We start from the raw sequence: 27,171 nt of genomic DNA on the forward strand, positions 1-27,171 counted from the left end.
AAAGGCTCATTTTTTTAACACGACAGAATATAATTCAGGAAGTATCAATATCAAATGCCTATTAGGCTTACTACAAGCAAAAAGCTTTATGTTTGGAAATAGTTTCACGTTTCCTTCATATGCTCCAGCTTCTCAAGCATGAGATCAAAAAGTAGTAGTATGAAATTTTTATATAAATTTGGAATCGTCATATTCTTCCATAATTTGTGTGATGTCCCCATTTCTTCTTCTTCCTCATTCTAACAAACAATCTTGTAATCACTAATTCTGTAACTATTCCTGCCAGTGTCAAAACTTGTTCTCTGGCTTACGTCAAAATCACCGGTTTAGTTATCCTGCATTTATTCTATGGTTAGGCGTCATTACATGTTCGTACAACATGTTTTACATGCTACTCCCAGAATTGACAGTATAACTGGTATAACTGGCCCTTACTAGTGTAGTGGTCTGGCCAAAAATTTCATTTTCTTGGATATAACGAGAAGATAATACATAATCTTTCTTACCTGTTATCCCTGTTAGTTGTTGATTTCCACTCTGGTAGTCTGAATCTATGGATTTCACTAGTAATTATAGCAACACTGATCATTCGCAAACCCAGTCAACCACTTTAACAGACAGTGATCGGCATTCACCCGTTCGGCTTTATTCCGCTCAGCTTGTGTACCACATCCCCTTACGTCTGCAGGGAAGTTTATTTCTAGATATGATGGGGATTACCCTGGCAGAGACATCAGGTACACCATGCACGCATTCAAAAATCAACTTAGGATTCATTCAGAAATCACTTTAGAATGTGTTCAAAGACCAACAGGGATGTGTTTCAAATTCATATGAATAATTGATAGTTTGAAGTGCATTGGATGCTAGGTGATTTGTGAAAAAGTTTTTCCCCCTTCAAGAATATGAATTTGGCACCCCCTGAAATTTCCGCCCCAGGGAGATACCACGGTTTGTCAGTGAAGGAGAAGTCATTGTTGATGCCACTGCTGTCTGTATTGGGGCCAGGAGGCAAGTCAGCCAGATGTTATAAAGAAAATGGTTAGAGACATGTGGCTCCATCAGACTTCAGTGGTGGGGCTGGAGGGTAAGGGGAACCCAGATGCTCTGCATTTCAGAAAATGTGAGATGCATCACGAGACAGCGTCAGAGTTTCTCATAGTGGTCGGTCGCTGGGGCCACAAGATCACAGACTTACATTCTGTTATGTCAGCTTGAACTGGCTGATCACCATGGCAACGTGGCATCCTGAATGATGCTGCAGCCAGCAACGATAGCATCCACCAAAGAAACCCATAGGTTGAGGTCCTGTGAGTTGAAGGGTGACAGATGAGCTGCAGCATGGCTGGATGGAGTGGTGGCAGTGCATGATGGGTCAGACAGTGCTTTGAGGGCAGGATGAGTGTCAGCAACAGGAGATGGGGTCAATGAGGCGGTGGAGTAGGGACCTATATCAGGGGCTGGGCTGCCATCTGTCACATCATAACCAGTGGCATGTGCAGGCTGGTGTTGCAGCATTCCAGTTTCGTGAGGCGCATGGTCAGCTCAGCGATAATGCCATGCAGCATGTAATTTTACAGGTTATATCAAAGTGAATGTACTAACCAATCTTGGATCATATGAAATGACTGATCCCAGAGTTAAAGAGTTGAAGCCCAAAAATCTGTCACCATACAGCTATTCAAAAATGTATAAATGTCGACATATATAAACACTTAATGTAATTATAATAATGCTTATGGTCTACTTAAAACAATAAGCATTCATAATAAATTATTTGTACTTTATTTTTGACATGTATGTTTCAAAGATTAATTTTCAAAATAGATTGATATATGATGATAATTTCTTTGCTACATATGATGATAATTTCTTTGCTGCATGTTGTTAAAGGAAAATCTTTGTGTTTGGCCAGTTCGTAGTACGAGTTTGAAGTGCAAGGATGGAGTACAGGTTACGTGTGCTGTGTTAGCATGGTGGCTGATGTTAATTTGTATTGTGAAGTGAAATGACTAAAAACATATCTATTCAACAGCAGAAAGTCCACCAATGTTCATATTATTTAACAAAATAAAGCCGAGCATCCTCTAGACCAGTATAAAAAAGTTGCGTTTCAAAATGGAGTATGAGCCTACAACTTACAACAAAGAAGAAGAATAAAAGATGAATATTATGAAACCTATGCATTCAAATTCTACCCTTGCTACCTCTCTCTGCAGTGTGTCACTAGCATACCATAAGTGCTGTGAAAATATGACCAGCTGCCCAAATTATTAACTTACTTCAAAGTTAATGAATCCACTGATATTATGAAAATCAAGTTTGTTATGGAGTTTCTAGAGGATGAAGCATTACATTAAGTTGGGTAATCAGTATACTAATGACGACACAACCCATGCAGATTTTGAGAAATGACTTTTAGATAAGATTTTGGTCAAAGACTGAACAAGCTAGAACAAAACATGAATTTCTCAATGGACCAAATTACAAGGAAGGATGTATTAACATAAAACAGTTTTGCGAAAATTTGGAAATAAGCAGAACCAAGAGTCTCATTGACTCATCATTTCTTAGTACACTAAAAAAGAAGAAACATGAGTTTCAGTTGTCTGAAAATTAAGTAAGTATTATGAATCATTTGTTACTTTAGAAGAGGAGTGTTAATTTTTTACACCTAAAGTTTAATTAGGTCCCAAACTTTGCTCAAGATACCGGACAATATCTGATCACATTCATACATAACGCTATCAAAAACTTGGGAATCAGTACTCTAGACCCTAGACAAGAAAGCAAATTCCACTTGGAAGCTATTTTTGAAACTTGCACTACAGTTCCTACAATAACAGTTCCTCTGAAATTGTTCTTAACCACAGACATATTTAAAAAGCATAAATGTAGGTAGTAATGAGTGTAAAAATTCCAAAATAAAAGCACAGTCTCAGAAAGATATACAACTATTATTTCATGGAACATCATAATACGTATGTGAAGGTAGACTACTACACAACCCCCCCCCCCTCCCCTCTCTCCTCCCCGCCACTGCCCCCTCCCTCCCCACCCCCACCCCCCTCTGTGTGTATGTGGCAGGGAGGTCGGTGAGTGGTTAAGGGGTGAGATGGGGGAGGGCCATAGCCTTTTTGTTTCTTTTCTTATCTGACAAGTGTTGTTGATTTGGTTACACGAGGGATGAAAAGCTGTTAAAGCCTGAGCAATTTCCTGTTTTCGCTGCATAAAGTGTTGTGTGCATCAAACTGAACCTCTTCTACAATGAATTTATTGCCTGTTTGAAGAAATCTTTCCAAAACGAACAACACAATGTTTACAGCTGAGTCACTCCACATCAAGTGAAGCAGTGCCCCCACTCAGCCATTTCCGTATCTAATTAATTTATGGAAAGATTCCACAATGTCTTGCATGGATGTGTACAAAGTTTCAGTTCAGTATCTATGTTGGTTCCATTTCTACAGACTCTCATATATAGGGTTCCCAAGTTTACACCACCTACACACATGTTAAACTGCCAAGTTTAGATGGCAGTAATGAAATGCACTCTTAACTTATGAAAGTCTGCTTCTGTATACTTAAACAACTTTTTGTGCTGAATAAGAATGTATTATTGATTAGATTTTTAAATACATCTTGAGACAGCTGCACTTCTTAAAAACTGGTAGAAAATTCACTGTATGACTTGGAGACCTAATCTTCAACCAGTCGTACGTCATAATTTTGTGGACAGATTCAAGCAAGACAGAGTTTCTGCTCAGTCTTGAAAACTTTACGAGCCAACAGAAGTGTCAGTTGGCTGTAAATCCTGCATTCCCATGTTTTCATCCAATTTGGAGGTGCATAAATTTTGACAGAGAAGGGCAGAAGCTATTGCACAAAAAGCACAAATGTTTTATCACATATTCTTGGCCATATCCATCCATAAAATCGTGATTTACAGCTGATTACAGATGGATGAATTTTGTGCCATTTGTGAAAAAGTACAGCTGTCACCAGATATATTCAGAATCTAATCAGTAACATATTTTTATTCGGGACAAGAAGTTGTTTCAGTACACAAAAGCAGAGGTTTGTAAGCCAAGTGTACCTTCTGTTACTGTAGTAACCACAACGAACAGCGGGAACGCCTTGGGCTGCGGATCGGAGCCGCCAGGCGGGGAAGCCACCAGCGGTGGAGCATGCACCACAGGGTAAACACAGGACGAGTCGGACGACAGACCAACGACAACTGACAACAACCGACCACGACTGACTATGAGCGACACAACAAGGAAGAGATAAACAACGGAGGCTTGTGGAAACCACAACACCAAACACCAAACGTAAATCCACTCAGAACCAGAGCCAGGCAAATGTCAACAACGAGCAACGACCAGAATGCAGTACCGCTGAGATAGAAACAAAATCCAGAGTGAGTACCAGACTGGCTGGACTAGGGCAGAGCGGGTCCCTATATACGAAACCGGTGGGAGCGGCTATTGGCCGCTGTCTGCACGTGGCTTAGCGGTGGCGCCCTCGCTGCGTGAGAGCTGCTGCGCGGAATAGCTGCCGCAGAGGCGGAGCCCTCTATGGGCTGACCACGTCCATTTGTTCTGCCGCGTGTTCGACTTCCGCGGCGGAAGGTACTAGAGTTACAGTTATCCTAAATTGGCACTTTGGCATGCATGTAGGTGGTGCAAACTTGGGAACGCTAACACTGAGGGGCTGTAGAAATTAAACCAAAGGAAATATTGATCTGGGACTTTGTACCTATCACTCCAAGATATTGTTGAAACTACTAAACACATTTCATTGGCTATAGCTTTATGCTGGACTTGTAATATCTCATGATGTTCAGGGTAGCCTGCACTATTAAAAAAAAACATTGCAACAATGCAAACAGTTAGAGAAAACCCAAGAGTATATAGACGAAGTCTGAAATTGACAGGTCACATAATAAAGTATAAACGGTTTGGAATGTGGGAAGAAGGAAGACAGGTAAAATCACAGAAGCTCCAGACATGATAGAAGAGTACAGTAATAACCAGACTGTAGATGAAGGGGTAACTGTAGCTAGTATCTTCAGTATCAATTTCATTAAAGCAGCTTATCAGACTGGTTTTAACACATCTGTGACAAGAACCTTTTCCAAGAAACTAGACAGAACAAAATGTACCAGATTTTTATAATCCCAGTCACACAAGATAAATTAGAGAGCCTAATCAAAAGAATGGAAAGCAAAAACTCCTCTGGTGTGGAAAACATATCCAGCTTGGTTCTAAATAGTATTATAAATTGATAAGCTACGTACTTATTCACATATTTAACGAATCATTGAAAGAACGAACTGTTTTTGACAGAATCAAATAGCAATTGTTAAACCAATTTTCACGAAAGATGGTAAAACAGAGGTCTCCAAATATCTTTAAATTTTTCTAAAAGTGCTTTCTGAATTATTATTATATATGTTGTCAATGGTCATATACATACATGGCATAAGAGAACCCAGACACCAGTCACAATTGGGCACTGAAATAAATTCAATGGTGACAAGTTAAAATTTCCCAATTTCATGATCGATCATCTTAACCACTTTGGCTATCCAAGCACATTTCCCATTCAATCCAAATTCTCAAACTGTCACACACTACCTACGTAGCATCCACTGTTCAGAAACCTCATTGCTTTCAGAAATATAATATATATTCACCTTGACAGCTAATAATGATATATTCAGTGTGGATGCACACTATGTCCGAACTGTTGCAGTAATCAGGTACAGCTGCAAGCCATGAGGATAATGGCCAATGGGCACTATGAAGGTAGTGTGCAACAGGTTGAGAATTTGGGCTGAATATGAAATGTGTTCGGACAGCCAAAGTGGTTAAGGTCACCACTCGTGTAAAGCAGAAAATCCAGGTTCGAAACCCGGTATGGCACAAATTTTCACTTGTCATTGAACTTGTTTCAGTGGCCAACTACAGTTGATGTGCGAGTTTCTCTTATGCCTTTCTAAAGTGCTTGTAAAGGTTATATATACAAAAAGGCTGTGGAACATCTCAATAAGCATGACATCTTCAATAAACGTCACTTTGGACTCAAAAAACAGCATTGCAATTCGATACTATGTAGTCTCATTTATAAATCGAACTTTAAAATCCATACTGAACATGAAACTGATTAACTAGGACGGGATGACAACAGGAACCACTGATATCCATTTTAGGTTCCTACATTTCCTTAACTTTGTAAATTATCTTACAATTTGTAAAAGCCACAATGCATACTACTTCACTCAATTTGTTCATGATACAACCATTCTGACAGAGTTTGGAGATATTCTATACTGATTTAAATCAAATGGTCTCTCCCTATACATCAACAAACTACTGTTTATCCAGTTTCACAAAGTACAATCCATGATAAGCCTATAAAATACAGAGGTGAAGAAGTATCAAGAGCAGGGCCTCCTGATTCCTAGGCATAAATATCGGTGATACGCTCAAATGGACAGTATACATACTAGACCTTCGTTAAAGACTGAAGTCAGCACCATCTGTCATTCACATGATAGCACCCAGATGCACAAAAAAAGCAACCAAAGCAGCATACTTGAACAATATTCTTTCAGTCATGATATATGATATCATTTGCTCAGGTAATCCATCACATGCAAAGAAAGTTTATTTCCTACGAAAGTGGGTCATCAGAATGACGAATAGTGCCAATCCCAAATATTCCTGCAGGAATTTATTCAAATTACTGAGCATACTCATTGTGAGATGCCAGCACATTTTTTCACTTCCGTTCGGTATTTAGGCGTAAAAAAGCTCAACGAAGTATATCAGGAGCCTGTTAGTGAAGCATAAAGATGTACACCAGTTCATATCAAATGTGTTACAAATTACACATTATTTTCTGCAGAACAATAAATGTGAGCTGTTTGGAAAGTAATTTCAAACGTTGTCTGGAATGTGGAAGAGTAGGGTATCAGAGTGATTTAGCATTAACTGTGTTACCCGACTTAGTATGAGTATGGTAATGCCACAGAAAGATTAACGAAAAGTTTTATGCGCCGTATCACCACTTGTGAATTACATGCTGCAGCCTGTTTTCTGTGTGCGACAATAACTTTAGATGTTCAAAGTGAACTTCATTAACTATATGGAGAAAACATTATGAGTGATGATGCTGTAAGAGAATGGTGCTGTTTGTTTTGGGAATATCAGATGAACTTCCTTGATGAACAACAAGTTTGGTATGACCATCTGATGTGACAAATGAACTTGTTGCATGGATCACTGACAGAATAAGAGAAAATCGTCAGTTCATAGTTAGGGTCTACAGATTTATCAGTCAGTTTCTCTCAGATATCACAGATAGCATTATACAAACATGTTAATATTAAGCTTGATTATTACAGATTTTGTGCACAATGGGTCCCAAAGCTTCTGGACTATGACCGCAAAATGAACAGATTGGGAGCCACAGTAACGATTCTCACGTGATACAATGCAAAAGGAGACGAATTCCTGAGTAACACTGTGACAAAAGATGGAACACGAGTTGCATATGTTAATGTGGAGACAGAAAGTCTGTCAATGGCATGAGCCAGACTAAATCGCCACACGGTCTTGAAAGTGTTGCCAAACACTTTCTGCACAAAAACTGTTTTTGGGACAGAAAGGGAGTGCTCCCTGCTGATTTTACGGACCTACATTAAACTCTGAAATTTGTTGTGAATCTCTAAACACACTGAGAAGAGCCATCCAGAATGAAAGGCGTGAGTTCTGACATTTTTGTGCATTATAACACTAGTCCATGTAGTGCCACGTGCATATAAATGTTGCTTAACGATTTCAATTGGGAATTGTTTTATCATCCTCCAAACACCCGATTTGGCAGCCAGCAATTTTCATCCCTGAACATGAAGAAATTGCTAGGGTCACAGCAGTCTGAAGTTGATGAGTCAACTTGTTAACTGCCACAAGGTCGCCAGCGGCCACAGTGAAGCCTTATGCCTCACTTCATGTGGCCACCACCAGCCACAACAGAGACTCATCCCTAGCCCTAAGTGCCTGACCCGGCCTTGAGATGAAATATACATCAACATACACTCCTGGAAATTGAAATAAGAACACCGTGAATTCATTGTCCCAGGAAGGGGAAACTTTATTGACACATTCCTGGGGTCAGATACATCACATGATCACACTGACAGAACCACAGGCACATAGACACAGGCAACAGAGCATGCACAATGTCGGCACTAGTACAGTGTATATCCACCTTTCGCAGCAATGCAGGCTGCTATTCTCCCATGGAGACGATCGTACAGATGCTGGATGTAGTCCTGTGGAACGGCTTGCCATGCCATTTCCACCTGGCGCCTCAGTTGGACCAGCGTTCGTGCTGGACGTGCAGACCGCGTGAGACGACGCTTCATCCAGTCCCAAACATGCTCAATGGGGGACAGATCCGGAGATCTTGCTGGCCAGGGTAGTTGACTTACACCTTCTAGAGCACGTTGGGTGGCACGGGATACATGCGGACGTGCATTGTCCTGTTGGAACAGCAAGTTCCCTTGCCGGTCTAGGAATGGTAGAACGATGGGTTCGATGACGGTTTGCATGTACCGTGCACTATTCAGTGTCCCCTCGACGATCACCAGTGGTGTACGGCCAGTGTAGGAAATCGCTCCCCACACCATGATGCCGGGTGTTGGCCCTGTGTGCCTCGGTCGTATGCAGTCCTGATTGTGGCGCTCACCTGCACGGCGCCAAACACGCATACGACCATCATTGGCACCAAGGCAGAAGCGACTCTCATCGCTGAAGACGACACGTCTCCATTCGTCCCTTCATTCACGCCTGTCGCGACACCACTGGAGGCGGGCTGCACGATGTTGGGGTGTGAGCGGAAGACGGCCTAACGGTGTGCGGGACCATAGCCCAGCTTCATGGAGACGGTTGCGAATGGTCCTTGCCGATACCCCAGGAGCAACAGTGTCCCTAAGTTGCTGGGAAGTGGCGGTGCGGTCCCCTACGGCACTGCGTAGGATCCTACGGTCTTGGCGTGCATCCGTGCGTCGCTGCGGTCCGGTCCCAGGTCGACGGGCACGTGCACCTTCCGCCGACCACTGGCGACAACATCGATGTACTGTGGAGACCTCACGCCCCACGTGTTGAGCAATTCGGCGGTACGTCCACCCGGCCTCCCGGATGCCCACTATACGCCCTCGCTCAAAGTCCGTCAACTGCACATACGGTTCACGTCCACGCTGTCGCGGCATGTTACCAGTGTTAACGACTGCGATGGAGCTCCGTATGCCACGGCAAACTGGCTGACACTGAAGGCGGCGGTGCACAAACGCTGCGCAGCTAGCGCCATTCGACGGCCAACACCGCGGTTCCTGGTGTGTCCGCTGTGCCGTGCGTGTGATCATTGCTTGTACAGCCCTCTCGCAGTGTCCGGAGCAAGTATGGTGGGTCTGACACACCGGTGTCAATGTGTTCTTTTTTCCATTTCCAGGAGTGTATTAAAGGAGGGTATTAAGACTATGAGCTGGCTCAGAGATGCTGAATTCTACAACGTGTGCATTGGTAAATTTATTTAATACGACAAGTGCCTTAATCTAAGGGGTAATTATGCAGAAAAATAGCCGATAGTTATTGCAATTTATATGTAATAACAAATCCTCTTATTGTAAAAGTGGTGTTCTTTTTAAATAAACTGAAGACCTTAAATTCTAAATATCCTATGTATAACACTTTACATGTTATAAGATACCAGCAATTTTGTTAGGTTCACTAGAAGGAACCGCAGATAACTCTTCTTTGTAGTGCTCGATTGGTCAATTTCTCTATTACTCTCAAAACCCAATTGATTGTTGACAACAAATTTAATGAGTAAATAAATATACGGCGAGAATGTGGCTTACTCCCAATGTTTAAACAGGTGCCTGCAACATGTACACGTGTGAACTCCACGTATCACTTTAATTGCCTTCTTTTCTGTGATGAGTGTTTTGGCAAGAGTGAGGAGTTACCCCATAATAAAATTCAATGCAAAAGAAAATTGCAAAATATATTAACTTAATGATTTCTGTGTCCTCAGAGTTGACAATTATTTTTATGACAAAAGCAGTCAACCTAAATGTTGTAGCATGCCTACTACATGAGTCTTCCAATAGCTTTAATCACTAAGCACACTCAAGAACTTAAAACTTACTACTTTGTTCATTTATTTATTTTTTGTTGGCAAACAACACTCATAGCAGGTGAGGGTTTTTTTCCCCCAGCATAAAACTGGATGAGTCTCTTTGTGTAATAACAACTAAAAAAAAAGTTTAAAGCCATCATGGACTGTTTTCCCAGTGGATGCGTCTGATTCAAATACATTGGTAGATCATTAAAATAGAGCAAAGGCAGCGATGGGCCAATGATTGAACCCTTTGGAAAACTGATCATGAATTCTCTCCATGATGACGATTTGGCGTTCCTGTTTGTATTACGCAAACTTTCGGCATCCTGTTTTTAAATAGTAACTAAACCAGGCATGTGATGAACCATGTATCCCGTAAAAATTATTAACAGAATACCTCATCACCTTAAATATTGTAATAAGATGTTCACTGTTACTAAAAATATGAAAGTGTTATTAACACATCAATAGTTGTGTTACAATGTAAGGAACTGCCTACCATACAGTAAAAACTTGTAATTGTAATCAACATAATAGTTGATCATTTGCATGCCATCATTCATGGAATTACTGCTGCAGAAATATATTTGTAAAGCTGTACATGATAATAATCTACATATGTGACATATCCTACATCCTAGTCATTATGCCATCATAGACTGGAAATATAATAAAATGATTGTAGGCCTAAGAATAAACTAGTAGCCACATATTAGTTACAAATATATAACTTTACTAATAGAAAAACTACAACACAGTAACAGCCTATAAATCAAATTTACCAGGAGACTATTCAAACAAACTGATTTTTTTCCCAGCCATCTTATGTATTTCAACAGATACATATTGTATATACCTAAAAACAAAGACGATGTGACTTACCAAATGAAAGTGCTGGCAGGTCGACAGACACACAAATGAACACAAACATACACACAAAATTCAAGCTTTCGCAACAAACTGTTGCCTCATCTTTCCTGATGAGGCAACAGTTTGTTGCGAAAGCTTGAATTTTGTGTGTATGTTTGTGTTCGTTTGTGTGTCTGTCGACCTGCCAGCACTTTCATTTGGTAAGTCACATCGTCTTTGTTTTTAGGTATATTTTTCCTTCGTGGAATGTTTCCTTCTATTATAACCGATACATATTGTATGTTACATATAGGTCTTGATATTTTGATTATACAGTGGCAATTACGTAGGGTGTTCTACAGATTAGTGCATTTATAGTACAGATTGCAGCACAATACATACACAACATTTTACAGTGTCTTCAGTTCTGTACAGTATAGAACTAATTTCCTTTTATATGTATATCAAGATTCAATGAGAGTGATAGTTACTTCCATTTTCTTGGTTTTGCTTGTGTCATATTTTTGGATTTTCCTTGTACTAACTAGTAAATTTGTTTAAGCAATAAAATGGATTTGTCTCCAGTATTTCCCTGACTGTGCTGTTCAACGTTTCAAACTGGTCATTATGCATGCAGCCCTTTTCTGTATGATGAGTACCTTTACTGAGCTTCCCCACAGTGCTATAACATGGATTCAAAGTGCACAAACTAAAACATCCTTAAGAATTCCAATACTAACAATTCTGGCTAACTTCCGTAGCACCCAGCAGTCTGAATTTAAATTGCTACTTACATTATTGATGGGCTCTGTCCACGTTAATTTATCATCTAGGTGGAGACCCAGGAATATTACACAAGCCTGCTGCTAAAATTTGTTCTCCTTGGTATTTAAACTCACTGTTTTTCGGTCAACTGTTTTTAAAACTAATGATGTTTATTTTATTTGAGTTTATTGTTTCCGAACCAGTTACCTACCCTATGTAACACAATTTCAGCTACATGTGAATCATTTTTTAGATCCATCCCATTAATTAAAATATTTGTGTCATCTGCAGATAGCATGGATTTCACAATGATCATAAATACACACCAAGAACAGCCATGATGCTATGACATTTTTCTGAGGCGCATGTTTAGTATCTTCCCCATGTCAAGTAGTATGCATTAGTTTCCTCATCCAGCATTTCTACTTTTTGATATCCGTTTATTAACTATGATTTTATCAGACTGAATGCAGTATATCTTACCAAACAGAATTTTAGCTTTTCCAGAAGAATCTTGTGCATAACCAAAAAAAACAATTTTTAATAATCACAGAACACACCAATTATTGATTCTTCCTTGCCTTGCGTTATCTGCATCTAATCCACAAGCTACTGAGTTGCTAAAGCAGTGGATTTATTTTTTTGGAATCTATGTTGGCTTCTGCCTAGGATTTTCTGTGATGCAAACAAGTTTATTAATATATTATACAGAATGTGTTCTAAGATATTTGATCTAATTGGTCTAGTGCTAAGAGGTCTGCAGTTTTCAGGTACTGCAGTCATCTCTTTTGTAAAAAGGTAGCACCAAAGCAATTTTTTAACACTCTGGATACAGTACATCTGTGATGGCTTCGTTACTCATGTTTGTCATGCGTTTAACAACAAGTTTAAATCACACTTTAATATTCGTATTAGAGATACCATAGATGTCTTGAGTATTAGTGCTTTTCAACTTATTTATGATTCTCATTGCTTCTTCCTCACTTGTTGGACACAGGTACATAGAATTTTATAATGAACATCTTTTCTCTGGTAAAACGTTTAAAGCACTTCTTGTTGGAGTTAACATATCCTTTGGAAAACTTATGCATACATTTATGAACTAGTCATTAAACGATTTGGCTGTAGTTTCTGGGTTTCTTTGTAATGAATTACCCCATTTGATTTCATGAGGCTATTATTTATACATGTTGCCTTTTCTGTTTCTGAATTATGCTTTGTATCGAGTTGATAATGTCCTGTTCAATAGCCATTTTCTGTGCATATTTTATTCGTTGAGTGTAGATTTTTTTTATGTACTACCGTTTTAAATGCAAGCAATTAGTTTTATATCTAATGATTCTGTGTAGTACTTTAAGCCATTTGCTCAAAAACTAATGCCCATGTAATCCATTTGTTGTGCCTTTCTTTACTTGTTACACATCTATTTTTCATAGGGAACACATCTTTAATATACTCATTGTGGAAAGTTCTTGTAGCATGCAAATACTTCAGGATTACACACACACACACACACACACACACACACACACACACACACACACACACACACACACACACAGACAAAGATGAGATAGGGATGTCAAATGGGAGGGGGTGACAGGATGTAGAAAGGGGAGACTGTTGGGTGGAAGGTGCAGGAACAGTGAGTAACCTGAGATTAACACCAGAGTGAGTGGAGGGTGTGTTGTGGGGGTAACTTCCCACTGCACAGTTCAGAGAAGTTGGCAGTGGAGGGAAGGATTCAAATGGCTCAAGTTGTGCAGCAATCACTGAAATTGAGCATGTTGTGCTCAGCTGCATGTTGTGCCACCGAGTGATCAACTTTGTTATTGACAACAGTTTGGCAGTGGCCATTCATCCCGATGAGCAGATGGTCGAAGTCATACCAACATATGCACGCGCGCATATTTTGTGTGTGTGTGTGTGTGTGTGTGTGTGTGTGTGTGTGTGTGTGTGTGTGTGTGTGTGAGCAGATGGTCGAAGTCATACCAACATATGCACGCGCGCATATTTTGTGTGTGTGTGTGTGTGTGTGTGTGTGTGTGTGTGTGTGTGTGTGTGTGTGTGTGTTTCTTTCTTTGGGTATGCGTGTGCTGCATGCCTGTACACTTTACTCTAGCTCGCCAAAGGATAAATGTGAAAGTTAGCAAGTTTTCTTCTCTTAGGTGTGCCTACAAAAAACAACTCAAGACTTCTGCTTTTCAGCAAGTGGCTCCTTTAATTCATAATATATTCACACTATTTGGTTATAAAGAGGCTAAAACTGTTTGCACAGTCTTTGTCACTCTGAATTTCAGTCCAGCCTTCTTTAGGCAGATTAAGATTGTCATGCATTTCATGTTATTTAATATAGTGTTTCCTGGGCTTCCAACTTTGTTCTTCACAGATTACTTGATCTTTTTGATTAGATTTATTTCAGTTACTGCTATTTTACAGTTATCAGCCTGGCAACAATATAAAGTAAAGCAAAATCACTGTAGTAATTCTAGTGTTGTCACAGGCTGTGTTATGCAAATTGTAGGAGATCACAACTGAGCGAAGATACTCTTTCACACTCTGAATAACCATTGATATGGTCACCACACAATATTATTTTGTTGTTTCCTTTGTAAGTGCTAACCTTATTTAATTCAACAATTTTCTGAAAAATGACTTAGGACTTCTGTCAGGTGAACAGCAAACACTGTTGATGAAATATTTTGGATTTTCAATTACAATAATACTTCAACAGCCGAACATACAAATCTTTTTCAATAGGGTCATTCCATGTCAAGTGGCCTACGGGTTCCCACTCGACCATCTCCAATTTCGATGACATTTCTACAGGATGTACATACAGACCTTATGTGAAGCACTGCCAAATTACAGCTGCAGAAGTAGTATGGTGGGGCCACAAGCCACCTTTTTGTAAAGGCTCGTTTTTTGACATTGCGACTAAAATGAATAAATGGTCAACTTTGTTTTACCATTGTTTAGGATCTAAGAGACCTGTTGTGCTGAAACTTTGTGATCCTGTTCAACTTTTTGGGTACAAAAGCTTGGTTGTAGTACAAAAAGTCAAATTATGATAAATTCATCATAGTGTGCTATCAAAGTGGCTCATAAATCTTGTCGTAACAAATTTTGACTATACTTTATTGCCTTGTACCTAGTGAAAGAGTAACTTTCTGAAGCTAATACTTTAGTTATCTGCAGTCTGCCAGCATCTCATAAAGCTCTGCAAGTGGCACCCTGATGGCTCAAATAATAACTGAGTTATAAAAGTTCAATGTGTGCTAAAAAATTTAATCAGTCAATTTTGGCTCACTCTCAAAAGGGATCACTCAAATTTGATTGTTCTTGGCACCATTGAAAAGAGCTCACCTTGTTTGATCAGAAAAAGTTGCTTTTATTTTAGAGGCTTTGCATTTAAGAACAAATAAACTTATATTTTCATTACATTACATTTCTCGACATTGCAACTTGAATGAATAAATGATCAGCTTTGATTTACCATTACTCAGGATCTAAGAGTCCTGTCACACTGAAACTTTGTGATCCTGTTCAACTTGTTGGGTACAATATCTTAGCTGTAAAACAAAAGGTGAAACTATGATAAATTCATCAGTGTGCTATCAAAGTGGCTCATAAATCTTGCCGTGCCAAATTTTGACTATACTTTATTGCCTTGTATCTACTGAAAGAATGACTTTCTGAAGCTGATACTTTGATTATCTGCAACCTGTCAGCATGTCATACAGCTCTGCAAGTGGTATCCAGATTGCTCAAATAATAACTGAGTATCTGAGTTCACCTTGTCTGATCATAAAAAGTTATTTTTTTATTTTGGAGACAGACCAGTTAAGTGTCAACAATGTTCAGTGTCAACAATGGAGTTTGGTAACATGCTCCAACAATCAGTCTGAAGCACACTGTTGTGTAGTGAAGAGTGTTCAGATGTTGTGGGTGCCTTTTTAAATGATGTAAAGTATGTTGCCATTACTGGATAAACATCTTTTTTCGGTAAGTAAAAATTCTTTCAAGGTAGGGGGTGACTCCTTAGAAATGTTTATCAGGTTATTTAATTTTTTTCTGTTGCATTCTCAAGGAAGTTCCATTGTCTATGATTGTTTAATATTTTTCAGTTGGAAATATACACCATTTCTACTTTATCTAATATTTAAACAAACAGCAATTGGAAGCATAAATTTAATTGTAGTGTAATGGATATCAACGAGGTTTCAGTACCATGTGTCATTGGCCTTGCAGATAATTCCGCATGTCATCTGAAAACATTCACACATCAACAAGGCTTCATTCCAACCAAAGAATTTTCAGTAGAGCAACAGGAATTAATAAACCAAAGAAGTGAGATACGTCTTACTGAAAATGCACACATATGCTTTCATCACAAAGCAATACTTGTGGACAAATATGACTTTCTACAGAGATCTTGTTGTAATCCTTGTGGTGCAAAGAAACATTCTGTTAAAAATGGTTTACAGATTGTCAATGTGGAAGCAGCAAAACAATTGCAAGCCGTGACTAAGAGCAATGTGAAACCTGGTCAGAAGATCTGTCCAGCTTCCAGAAAACAATTTTTAGCAAAGAAAGCAAAAAAAATCACAGTCAACGTCAAACCAGTCAGAAGATGAAGCATATCCAGAAGTATCAATCGATTCAAGTCTAACTGCTTTAGGGGTCTCCCCTCTAAAATTTCAGAAAGTATCAAAAAGGGATGTGAAAGGTTAAGCAAAACGAAAAATAAGTGAAGCTCAAGAGGCAACTGCGAATAACATTGCTGCTGCTGGAGGATTCACCCGGAAAGATCTTCAAACACCTAGTACAAGCAAGACATGTCCTGATTGTGAAGATTATAAGCAGCTGATTAAAGAATTGAAAGAGAAGTTGCAATTGTCAAGGCAGCCTGAAAAATTCAAATACTGACATTAGTACCGCAAAGCTGGACTATAAAAGAGTCAATGCAAGAATCTGGTGTTTCAGAGAGGATGGTAAAAGCAGCTAGAAAGTTACAGGCAGAAAGTGGCGCATTAGCTCTGCCAAAGAACAAGTGCGGCAAGAAGATTCCAGATGCTGTAAAAGAAAAGTGTGGTAACAGTTTTTCAGAATGAAAAATTTAGCTGAATTTGTCCAGGTATAAAAGACTGTGTATCAATTATAATAGAAGGAAAGAAAGTTTTGATGCAAAAATACATTCTCCTGAATAATTTGAAAGAAATGTTTGCTGCATATTGGCTTCAGCATGGGCCTAAAATTGGATTTTCCAAATTTTGAGAATTTAGGCCAAAATGGTGCATCACTGTGGGTGCTGAAGGAACACTCAGTCTGTGTTTGCACTTTACACCAAAATGTGAAACTGATGCTTGCAAGCACTCCAATTAAAGAAGATTATGAGTCTGTTTGCTAAAACAGTGTGCGATTTGGAATCCAAAGACTGCATGCTTCATCGTTATGAAATCTGTCTGGGATAAGAACTACTGGAACAGTTTTTAGAAAGTAGTTTTGAAGACAGTGATCCATATGATACCACTGAGTTCAAACAGTGGGTGCACACTGACAAACTTTCCACTCATCATTATGTTACAAAGCACCAGAGCAAGCACCTAAACTGCATAAAAGAAAGCTGTAAGACAACTGAACCAATCATATTAATGGACTTTGCTGAAAATTATTCCTTCATTGTCCAGGATTCAGCTCAAGGTTTTCACTGGAATAACAGCCAAGCAACTTTACACCCATTTATTGTGTACTTCAGAAATAACTTGGACATCAGCAGCAACAGCTACTGTATAATGAGTGACAGCCTGAAATATGATGCAATCACTGTACATGCTTTTATAGTGAAATTAATTGAAGATCTAAAGTGTCTCCTTCGAAAAATCAGACGCATTTACTACTTCAGCGATGGGTCAGCAGCGCAGTACAAAAACTTCAAAAATTTTCTCAATCCCTGCTGCCACCAAAATGACTTTGGAATCTCAGCTGAATGGAACTTTTTTGCTACAAACCATGGAAAATCTCCAAGTGATGGAACTGGAAGAATTGTAAAGTGCCTGGCAGCAAGAGCAAGCCTTCAAACACCAACTGAGGACTAGATTTTGACACCAACTGATTTGTTTAAATACTTTACAAAGAATATCAGAGCAACCCAATTCATTTTTGTTTCAAAAGAAGAAATTGAAACATTAAAAACTGAGCATGAAGCAAGGTTCAAAAATGGCTGCACAGCATCAGGAACAAGAGAGAATCACCATTTTGTGCCATTAAATGAAAAGCAAGTTTGTGTTAGAAGAGTATCCATGATACAAATTTTTTTGTGGCAAATGTTGACCAAAGTCAAGCAACAGTTTCATTCAGAAATATTACAGCCTTACAACCAGGCCAATACATTGCCTGTATATGTGATGGAAAATGGTGGATTGGTAATGTGTCTGAAGTTTCAGAAGAAGAAAATGATGTTTTAGTCAGTTTCATGCACCCTAATGGACCTGCACAATCATTCTATTGACCAGCTAGGCAGGATGCTTGTTGGATTCCAAACCAACACATTATTTCTGTCAGCCCAGCTCCATCAGCAACAAGAATGGGCCGACATTATAGCTTGTTAGAATCAACTGTAATTGCTATTAGTAGCAAATTTCAGGAAATGAATTAATAAGAACTGAAATATTTGGCTTGGGAACCATAAAGAGTACGACTGGTACATGTATTTTTTAATGTAATATAAATGTAAGTTTATTTGGTACGACAAGATTTATGGGCCACTTTGATAGCTCACTATGATGAATTTACCATAGCTATGATATTGTACCCAAAAAGTTGAACAGGTGCACAAAGTTTCAATGTGACAGGTCTCTTAGATCCTGAGTACTGGTAAATCAAAGCTGATCATTTATTCACTTAAGACACAATGTCGAGAAATTTAATGTAATGTAATGAAAACATAAGTTTATTTGTTCTTAAATGCAGTGTGTCCAAGTTAAAAACAACTTTTTCTGGTCAAACAAGGTGAGCTCTTTACAGTGGTGCCAAGAAAAATCAAATTTGAGTGACCCTTTTGAAAGTGAGTCAAAATTGACTGATAAATTTTTTTAGCACACTTTGATAACTCAAGTTATTATTTGAGCCATCTGAGTGCCAATTGCAGAGCTTTGACATGCTGAGATATAACTAAAGCATTAGCTTCAGAAAGTTACTCTTTCACCAGATACAAGGCAATAAAGTACAATCAAAATTTGGTATGACAAGCTTTATGAGCCACTTTGATGAATTTACCTTAGTTTGACCTTTTGTAATACAACTAAGCTATAGTAACCAAAAAGTTGAACAGGATCACAAAGTTTCAGCATGACATGTCTCTTAGATCCTGAACAATGGTAAAACAAAGTTGGTCTTTTATTCATTTTAGTCACAATGTCAAAAAACAAGCTTTTACAAAAAGGTGGCTAGTGGCCCCACCATAGTCTACTAATTATGAAGCTGTAATTTGGCAGTGCTTCATGTAAGGTCTATAGGTACATTCTGTAAAAATTTCATCAAAATTGAAGATGGCCGAGTGGGGAGCTTGTCTAAATTTAGGCCACTTGACACTGAATGACCCAATACTGCATTTTACTTGATAAGTTCTAGTCTTTACATTGTTTATAAACCAATTTTTCACAAATATGCAGCTGACATCATTTTTATGCTCTGACTTTCAAAAGTGTGATGCCAGTGAATAGTTCTGTTGGCTGCATTGAGGTCCTTCCTGTTCATGAAGCCAGTGTTCATACTACGTTTATGAGGGCAGTGTTCAGTATAACACCCTATTCATCACCTATGCCCTCCACTCAGTGGTGCTTCTACAGTTATATTTTGGCGCACAATTTGTAGCTCTTTTCTAGTGGCTTTTACAATGGGATTTTTCTGTTCTGGGTTTTTTTAGCTGTTGTTTGTCATGCCTGTTAGTTGCTGTACCTAGTATGGACAACTCAAGGAAGTAGTGAGATTGCACTGTTTATAATACTACTTTAGTTTGAGGTGTGCCCAATCTTATTTTAATTGAAGTCTTGAGACAGCATGTTTACAGTAATGTTTTCTCATCCTAAGTTTTGTAATTCATTCGGATAATGCGAACTTTTATTCCCTCAAACCTTTTTTTATAGTTCTGTATATACAGATATCGCCATGGTCAGTTCTACTATGTAAAAATAAATTTGTGTACTTTGATGTTGATGAAAAATAAATTTCAATTTCTGTCTTCACAGGCGAAATGAATCCTCCTCTTCCTGTGACCTTACTGACGCCCGTAACTGCACTTACTTACAAAGGAATAAGATATGTCGCACCACTGTATAAAACATCTGAACGTGCTGGGGTGCTTTCAACTACGGGTCACAGTACCAATTTCGTCATTGCTTTTTATCTACCTTCAAAGCAAGAGGAAAGTTACTGGATTTTGAAAGGTGCAGCTCTGTTAACGCAAATAACGGACTGAATATGCATACTAGTTATTTGCACGTTTATTTATTTTTTTTATTTAGGTTGGTGTTGTGTCCTGCAACGTAGAAGCAGCTTTTGTAATTGTATTTCTTAATAAAGAGATTGGAATATTTGTATATAATTTTCGAATTTTCTGCTCTGGAACAACTGACCAGAAATTCCTTTACCATCCTGTTTCTATTGTTATATGGAATTAACAGACAGTCATCCAGTAGAATATTAAACAATAACGGAGTACAATCGTATCACTTTCTAATACATTTATTTATTTATTTCGAAAATTGGCAACCGCGAAGCAGCTGGCACAGCAAAAGCAACACAAAATTCTTAACACTTCATTCCTTCAAACGATATCGCGAAACAATATAGTAAGAGTTTATGTACGATAATTTCCTACATCTGTTCACTTCATTCCACCCAATTACAACGTACTACATACTAGATTATTTACATCAAACAGTGCACCAGTCACACATTTTTTCACGCTTCACACAACGCGTTTCAAAACTCATCCACATTGTAAAATGCAGATATTTACTTAAATATTTTATGGGATGTTTGCATGTGTGTTTCTCTGCTTCTTTTGTACAGCAGTCGTCTTGATATTATACGATGCTGTGGCTCCTGTATGCAGAAATACAAACGCGCGCTAATCACCCCCCACACTTCTTGTCAATAAACATTTTACATTGTCAACTTCTACAACACACTGTCCGAAGAGAAAGTTGACACTCGGCACGGTGGCTGAAGGGAGCAACTGGTTTGAACCTCTGTAGTGCCATCTAGCGGTGTACAACAGAAGCACGGCAAGTGTCATCTCGTGACGATCGAAGCAACTAAAACATGGCGAATATAGCAAATATGTATGTACACCGCTATCGCTTTTAATTATAACACGAATTCAGGTAGAGGAAGCAGAGAGACAAAATTGATTGAAATAAAGGGCCAGTATGACTTGGATACAATTAAAATGTATTTTGTTTACATATCCGTGAGTGAATCCAGGGACGAATATCTTTGTTGAAGTCACTTCTGACGGCCGGGAGTAGTGGCGTGCTCCTGTAATCCAGCTACTAGGAGGCCAGGTGTAGTGGATGGTATGAGGGCGGGAGATCTGGTGCTCAGTTTCCCATGTCGATCCAGCGTCCGCACTAAGCTCGCCATCAATATGGTCACTATGGAGGAGTCCATAATGACCAGGTTGGCTAAGGAGGGGCGTACCGGGCCAGGGAGGAAACTCAGCAGCCAAAAGTCCCCGTGGTGAGCAGTAGTGGGACAGCGCTGGTGAGTGGGGGCTGGGTGACAGCCCGTCCAATACGATCAAACCTACATCTGAAATTTTTGTCTTCTAAAATTATTTTCATGTGTTCTAATCGGAGCAGTACACACAAACGTTAGACAAGTCTCAAAGCACTATAAATGACCAACTCGATTAACGGTTCCGAAATGGAAATGTTAACTAGACTTATTTCAATCAAATACGCCTTATGATATGAAATATGATGCAAGTACGCCGAATTCCTCTCTATGAATATGCTTGACGTTTATATATATAAATAAACCTAATAAAATAAACATTTCTCGTGGCATATGGAGTTACTGTTCGTGCCTGAAACAATATTCTCGGTTACGGCGTATCTACAGTGGGCGACAAAATGCTTGGAGTTCAACGTTCCGCAACAAAAATGGCCATATGTTGAAATGTCAAATTCGTCCAACAACGTACCAATATCCCACCACTGCTTGGCCCGTCATATGCTTCATGACACCTTGCTGAAGTCAGTCAAATGGTACTCTATCATATTAAAAATAAATTTCGTTACATACCGTCCGTTAATGATAGGAGTTTATAGATTTCTGTATGAGACCTGTGTTGCCAGGCACAAGATATCCATATTGAGCAACTGTACAGAATTACTCATAACGTAGTTCTTGAACGGCCGATATACCGGCAGAAACAACTGTCAAACCTTTGGATTTGACAGCTCTAAACAAATCTGGGTGCAGTGTCCATTCGCCGTTAATTTGTCCGATTGATTCGTATTTTATTAACCACTGCAAAAACAACTAGGAAATCACCAACTGTCATCGCTGCTGCTCTAACCAGCCTCCATTGGATCCCAGTGTTATTCTCGTGACATATAGCCAAGCAGTTGAGACAATCTTTTCTTCTTCTCGCATTTTTTCAAACTATATCAAACACGCACGAAAAACCGGCCCCGAGTACAGAACTGCTCGCCCACTACGCGAGAATTGTTGCCTGCCACGAGCAGATACAACAACAAATAGATGAACATGTAATAAGTAGATAGAAATACTGACATACAAAATGTAGTCGCAACAGCTTCGAAACAATACATAGCGATTGGCGGGCAACAATGAACAGTCTAATACTTGGGGCCGGTTCTCCGTGTACGACCCTGCGTTATTAAAAATAGAAGATACTCCTGTTATTAATTTCTATTAAACCTTAATAATTAAGGTGTGTGCACACGATGCCTTATTTGAGTTCAACTTTGCGCATGCGCATAAATTTCCAACAGCGCAAGCACGCATGCGTAGTTTCCTGAAAATGTAGGCCGTGCGCATAGCGCATTGCTACCCGCCGTCGGTGTGAATCCGCACTTTTTGGCAGACGACAGGTAGCTGGCACCCATATGTGCCTGTTTGTGCAGTGTGTTCAGGTTATGCTGGAAAGACTTCTATGTGTAATAATGTTTGTTGACTCAAAAGGAAGTACGCATAAATTTATAGATACAACAGACGAAGAAGTCGTGTGGAACGCTGCTTCTGAAGATTATTTGAATGAAAGTTCGGGATGTATTGCCCTGAGCGTCACGTATTAGGTAATAAGTCTCCAATCATATTTCTTGATAAGAACCGTATATTTCGAAGTCGGAAAACTGAGGAGAATAAGCCAAAAAATTATGAAAAGTGTATATGAAAACTGTGGATGAATATTCATGTTATGGCGGCTTAAAACGCAACAAATGAGAAGGCTGAGAGCTGAACAAAAGAAGTGAAGGGTTATGTGTAGCTCCTCAAAAAGTTACTAAAAATAGAAATGAAGCACACTGATGTCGCAAAAAATCACAACCTCCGTTCTAGTGAAGTCTCCTCACGTCTACGAAATTCACAAATTTGTCGCGTCCGAGAATGTTAATCTAAGTATTATATTTCATGATTAAATACAAATGAACATGGAAAATAGACTCACCTTCACATAACGACTTATAACCTCCCTTAAGTATATTTCAGTTTCAGGAATAACCACTTTTATTTTTATTTATTTATTCATTTTTCATTAACCCAGTAAGCAAGAGAACTGCATGGATATGGAACGAATCATAATCATACATCAGAACAGTACTTACAGACGCTAAGATACAAATTGTAATATTGTACAGGAACAAAATATGTTAAAAACTACAAGCTTAGCGTTTCCTACAGTGAAAAAGAGGTATAAAAGAATGAAATAATAAATCCAATTAGTTACATATTTGATAGATGTGAAATGGTTTGTTTTTAAAAATTACAAGCTTAGCGTTTCCTACAGTGAAAAAGAGGTATAAAAGAATGAAATAATAAATCCAATTATTCAACATTACTAGTTACATATTTGATAGATGTGAAATGCTTTGTTTTGAAATAAGGAATAAATATCTCAAACGAGTGCATAAGTCAGCAATTACTAGCCAAAAAATTTTTGTTGCCAACCTTATCGTAGCAGTTTCCCAAACAGAACATCTAAAATCTCGTTGTAACATCCTGAAATTTGCAGATAAAACGTTGTCATCACTTGGTATTTCTCGTACCTCTGTTGTTTATGTATTTCTTTACCTACAGTCGCTTTTACGTTTTCTTTTTCTGTCGCAATTTATCACAATAAACACAACACAAGCTCTCAAGCAAAGACGGGATTTCATAGCAGACTTCTTGCGCAAAGAGGCAACCTGTGAACACGAGTACGCCCATGCGTACATGCGTCTTTCCGCAAATTTTTGCGATTGCTCTTTTACGCTCAAGCGTCACATGCGCACAAAGTAAAGTGCGATTTGCTTTTGAAAAAAATTAATCTCTGTTAAGATTGTCAGAGGCGGGGAAGATCTGATGTTATAAGAGGCGCGGAGCAACAAAGGGACATTCCGTGTAGACATAAAACTGAACGTACAGCTGCTCGACAACAATACTGACGAAGGAAGAGAAGCCTCTCAAGGATTAATCATACGAAAAGACTCGAGAAATTTAACACACAGAGGAATAGTCACGCTCAAGAACGAACTTCGCAAACTAAATAACGCGAGGGCCCAGCTATGTAGAGGCAACGCCGTTTTGTATATTGCTGATAAGAATGCCTATCACTCGATATTATTTCTGCAACCTCATCATTACGTTCATTTTAAGAAACGTGAATGAGATATCTCCTTGTAGTTTTAATTCATTTTTAAAAGCCAGTATTCTGGTTCAAATGGCTTTGAGCACTATGGGACTTTAACTGCTGAGGTCATCAGTCCCCTAGAACTTAGAACTACTTAAACCTAACTAACCTAAGGACATCACACACATCCATGCCCGAGGCAGGATTCGAACCAGTATTCTGTCTTCACCACAATGTGATACCAGTCCCCACGATAAGTGACTTTATTACTGGAGTGTTTCAGCTAAGTTTGCAAGCATCACAAAGGTCGCTCATTAAATTCAAAACTTATTTTACTTCCAACGTTTTATTGATTTTATTAACTAAAATATCATCTGACAAAAATAAAATCATTAGTAGGCATTACTACAGCCTAATACTGCAATATTGAAGTTCTTGTTATCAAAACAGTAATCGCCTTTAAGACTTTCGAAACAATTCTATTCATTTTACAAGTTGATTCTTGCAGAGATGATAGCAGCAACCAACCACTTTTTATAATGCTATTTATTAACGGAAATAGCGCCGTTACCGGTTTCGAACCGGCAGATTCATCATCAGACCGCTTATTCACGTCAAGATACATTTTTGTTGTAGTCTACATCGGTTTTCACTTTTTATTTCCCCATACCGGTATGATGCACCACTTACACTCAAATGTATGTGTGTACATATAGGCTATATCAAAAAAGTGGTTCATATAGTTTTCGCTACTGCATGAACACAAGTAGCCAGCATTGCAACGTAATGGCGAGGAATTTTCGACATAAGAAACTAAAACAATGTCACTTTAATAATTTGTTTACATCGTTTGAAATTGTTATGAGGCACAGTTACAGTTACATAGACGGTTTCTGACATGGTGTTTTCGTTGTAGGGCATCATCACTACAAGGGAATTTCACCATATGAGGGAATACAACGTGAAAACTAATGGTGACTACCAGTGCTTTTTTTCTAAAAAAAATGTTTGAGGGTACTCCGACATTGGATATAATTAAGCGAAAATTACTTATAACTGAAGCATGGGATACCACCCGTCTGCTTTTAGCCATGACGTCATCAACATGTCGAACAAAAAAAAAAGAAAAAAGAAAGGTATCGGGCGCAGCTTCGAAATGCTTGAAATAGTCAATGACATCGCCTTTCCCACCAAAAACTGCACTGATATCGTTCGCATTGCAATTACCAACACGACAAAATGAAATAAAAAATTGACGTCTGTGAAATAAATCTTTGGCCCTCTTCCAAGTCTCGACATCTTAAAAAAATTACTTTGTCGATAAAAAACTTTAGGGTTACGCATCCCACAGCGTTCCCCCAGAAAAACAGCAACGGTGACTACAACAGAAACGTATATTGACGTGAACGAGCCGTCTGATGATGAATCTGTCGGTTTGAAATCGGTTAACGGCGCAATTTATGTAAATAAATAGCATTTTAACACTAGGAGTATCGGGGATTTCTATCTACCTCAAAGGATCAACCCGTCAATTTGACGGGTACAGTTTCATTTGCCGTTTTTAAAAAATTAAACACATTTTAACATACATAAATTTATTTCAGACAAGTTACACAGTTTACCAGGATACAGTTTTACTTATTTCTGTAGAATTACCTGGTACCATGAACACTTTATACCTAAAAATTAATCAAAACATTATGTAACAAAACGTGGACTAGATAACTCTTCCTAGAAAAGAAAACCATGTGTTTTAACACAAATATCTGAAAACATTTATAACTCTACTTTTACTCATTCAAAACCACCTGCTGCGTCATGACACCTCGCACAGGTGTGTTCAGAATTGCCTAAACATGGTCCGCAAACATACTTGTCACACTTTATCCATAAATGCGTGCTTCTATTCTTACCACTACCCTCCAATTTGACAAGTCTTCCGAATGTTGCAATGTTGTGATACTGTATTAGGAAGAGTATTTTGTATCCTTGCGGCCTTATATGCTGAAGCCAACTCTTCTGCCAATTTCTATATAAACTGACGTCTGCTTAATTTTATACGTCGTTCATCGACAGTTACTGTGTCATCCATTGAACTCAAAATAGCACATTTTTGTTCTTTTTCCCCTGATAGCATGTTAGAGTCATGTCAGCCGACTTATAAGGAATAGTTGTGTCAAAGGTGCTACAGCAGATTTTGCCGATCGACGTATTTCCCTTCTAGATTTCTTCACTGTGCCTACAGTCCTTGTACTCTAGCGTTTCAATTTTTTTGCAAGGCATTTCGTTGTGAACAAATTATCGCAGGTTATGTTTCTTCCTGCGGATACAAAGGGGTGAATAAGACCCATTACAACATGCTCTGCAAGGAGAACACTTGTGGGACGCTGCTCATCTTTGCCTAGGTAAGTAAACCCATTCACCAGATATTTAGAATTCTTATCAACTACAAGCCAAAACTTTATTCCAAATTTGTCAAGTTTTTTGCTCATGTACTGAATGAAATA

General features: G+C 38.7%; 1 protein-coding gene across 1 annotated transcript in view; it reads left to right on the forward strand.

Moving 5' to 3' along the window:
* LOC126188640 (dynein axonemal heavy chain 6) overlaps nucleotides 1–20,352 on the forward strand; it is a 1,044,937-nt gene extending 1,024,585 nt beyond the window's left edge. The window contains exon 110 of the mRNA XM_049930241.1: nucleotides 20,052–20,352. Within this exon, the coding sequence (XP_049786198.1) occupies nucleotides 20,052–20,281 (230 nt within the window). The 3' untranslated portion in view covers nucleotides 20,282–20,352. The remainder of the gene's footprint in view (nucleotides 1–20,051) is intronic.
* The last annotated feature ends 6,819 nt before the right edge of the window (nucleotides 20,353–27,171 follow it).

This window comes from Schistocerca cancellata, chromosome 5, assembly GCF_023864275.1.
Source record: "Schistocerca cancellata isolate TAMUIC-IGC-003103 chromosome 5, iqSchCanc2.1, whole genome shotgun sequence".
Classification (NCBI taxonomy): Eukaryota; Metazoa; Arthropoda; class Insecta; order Orthoptera; family Acrididae; genus Schistocerca; species Schistocerca cancellata.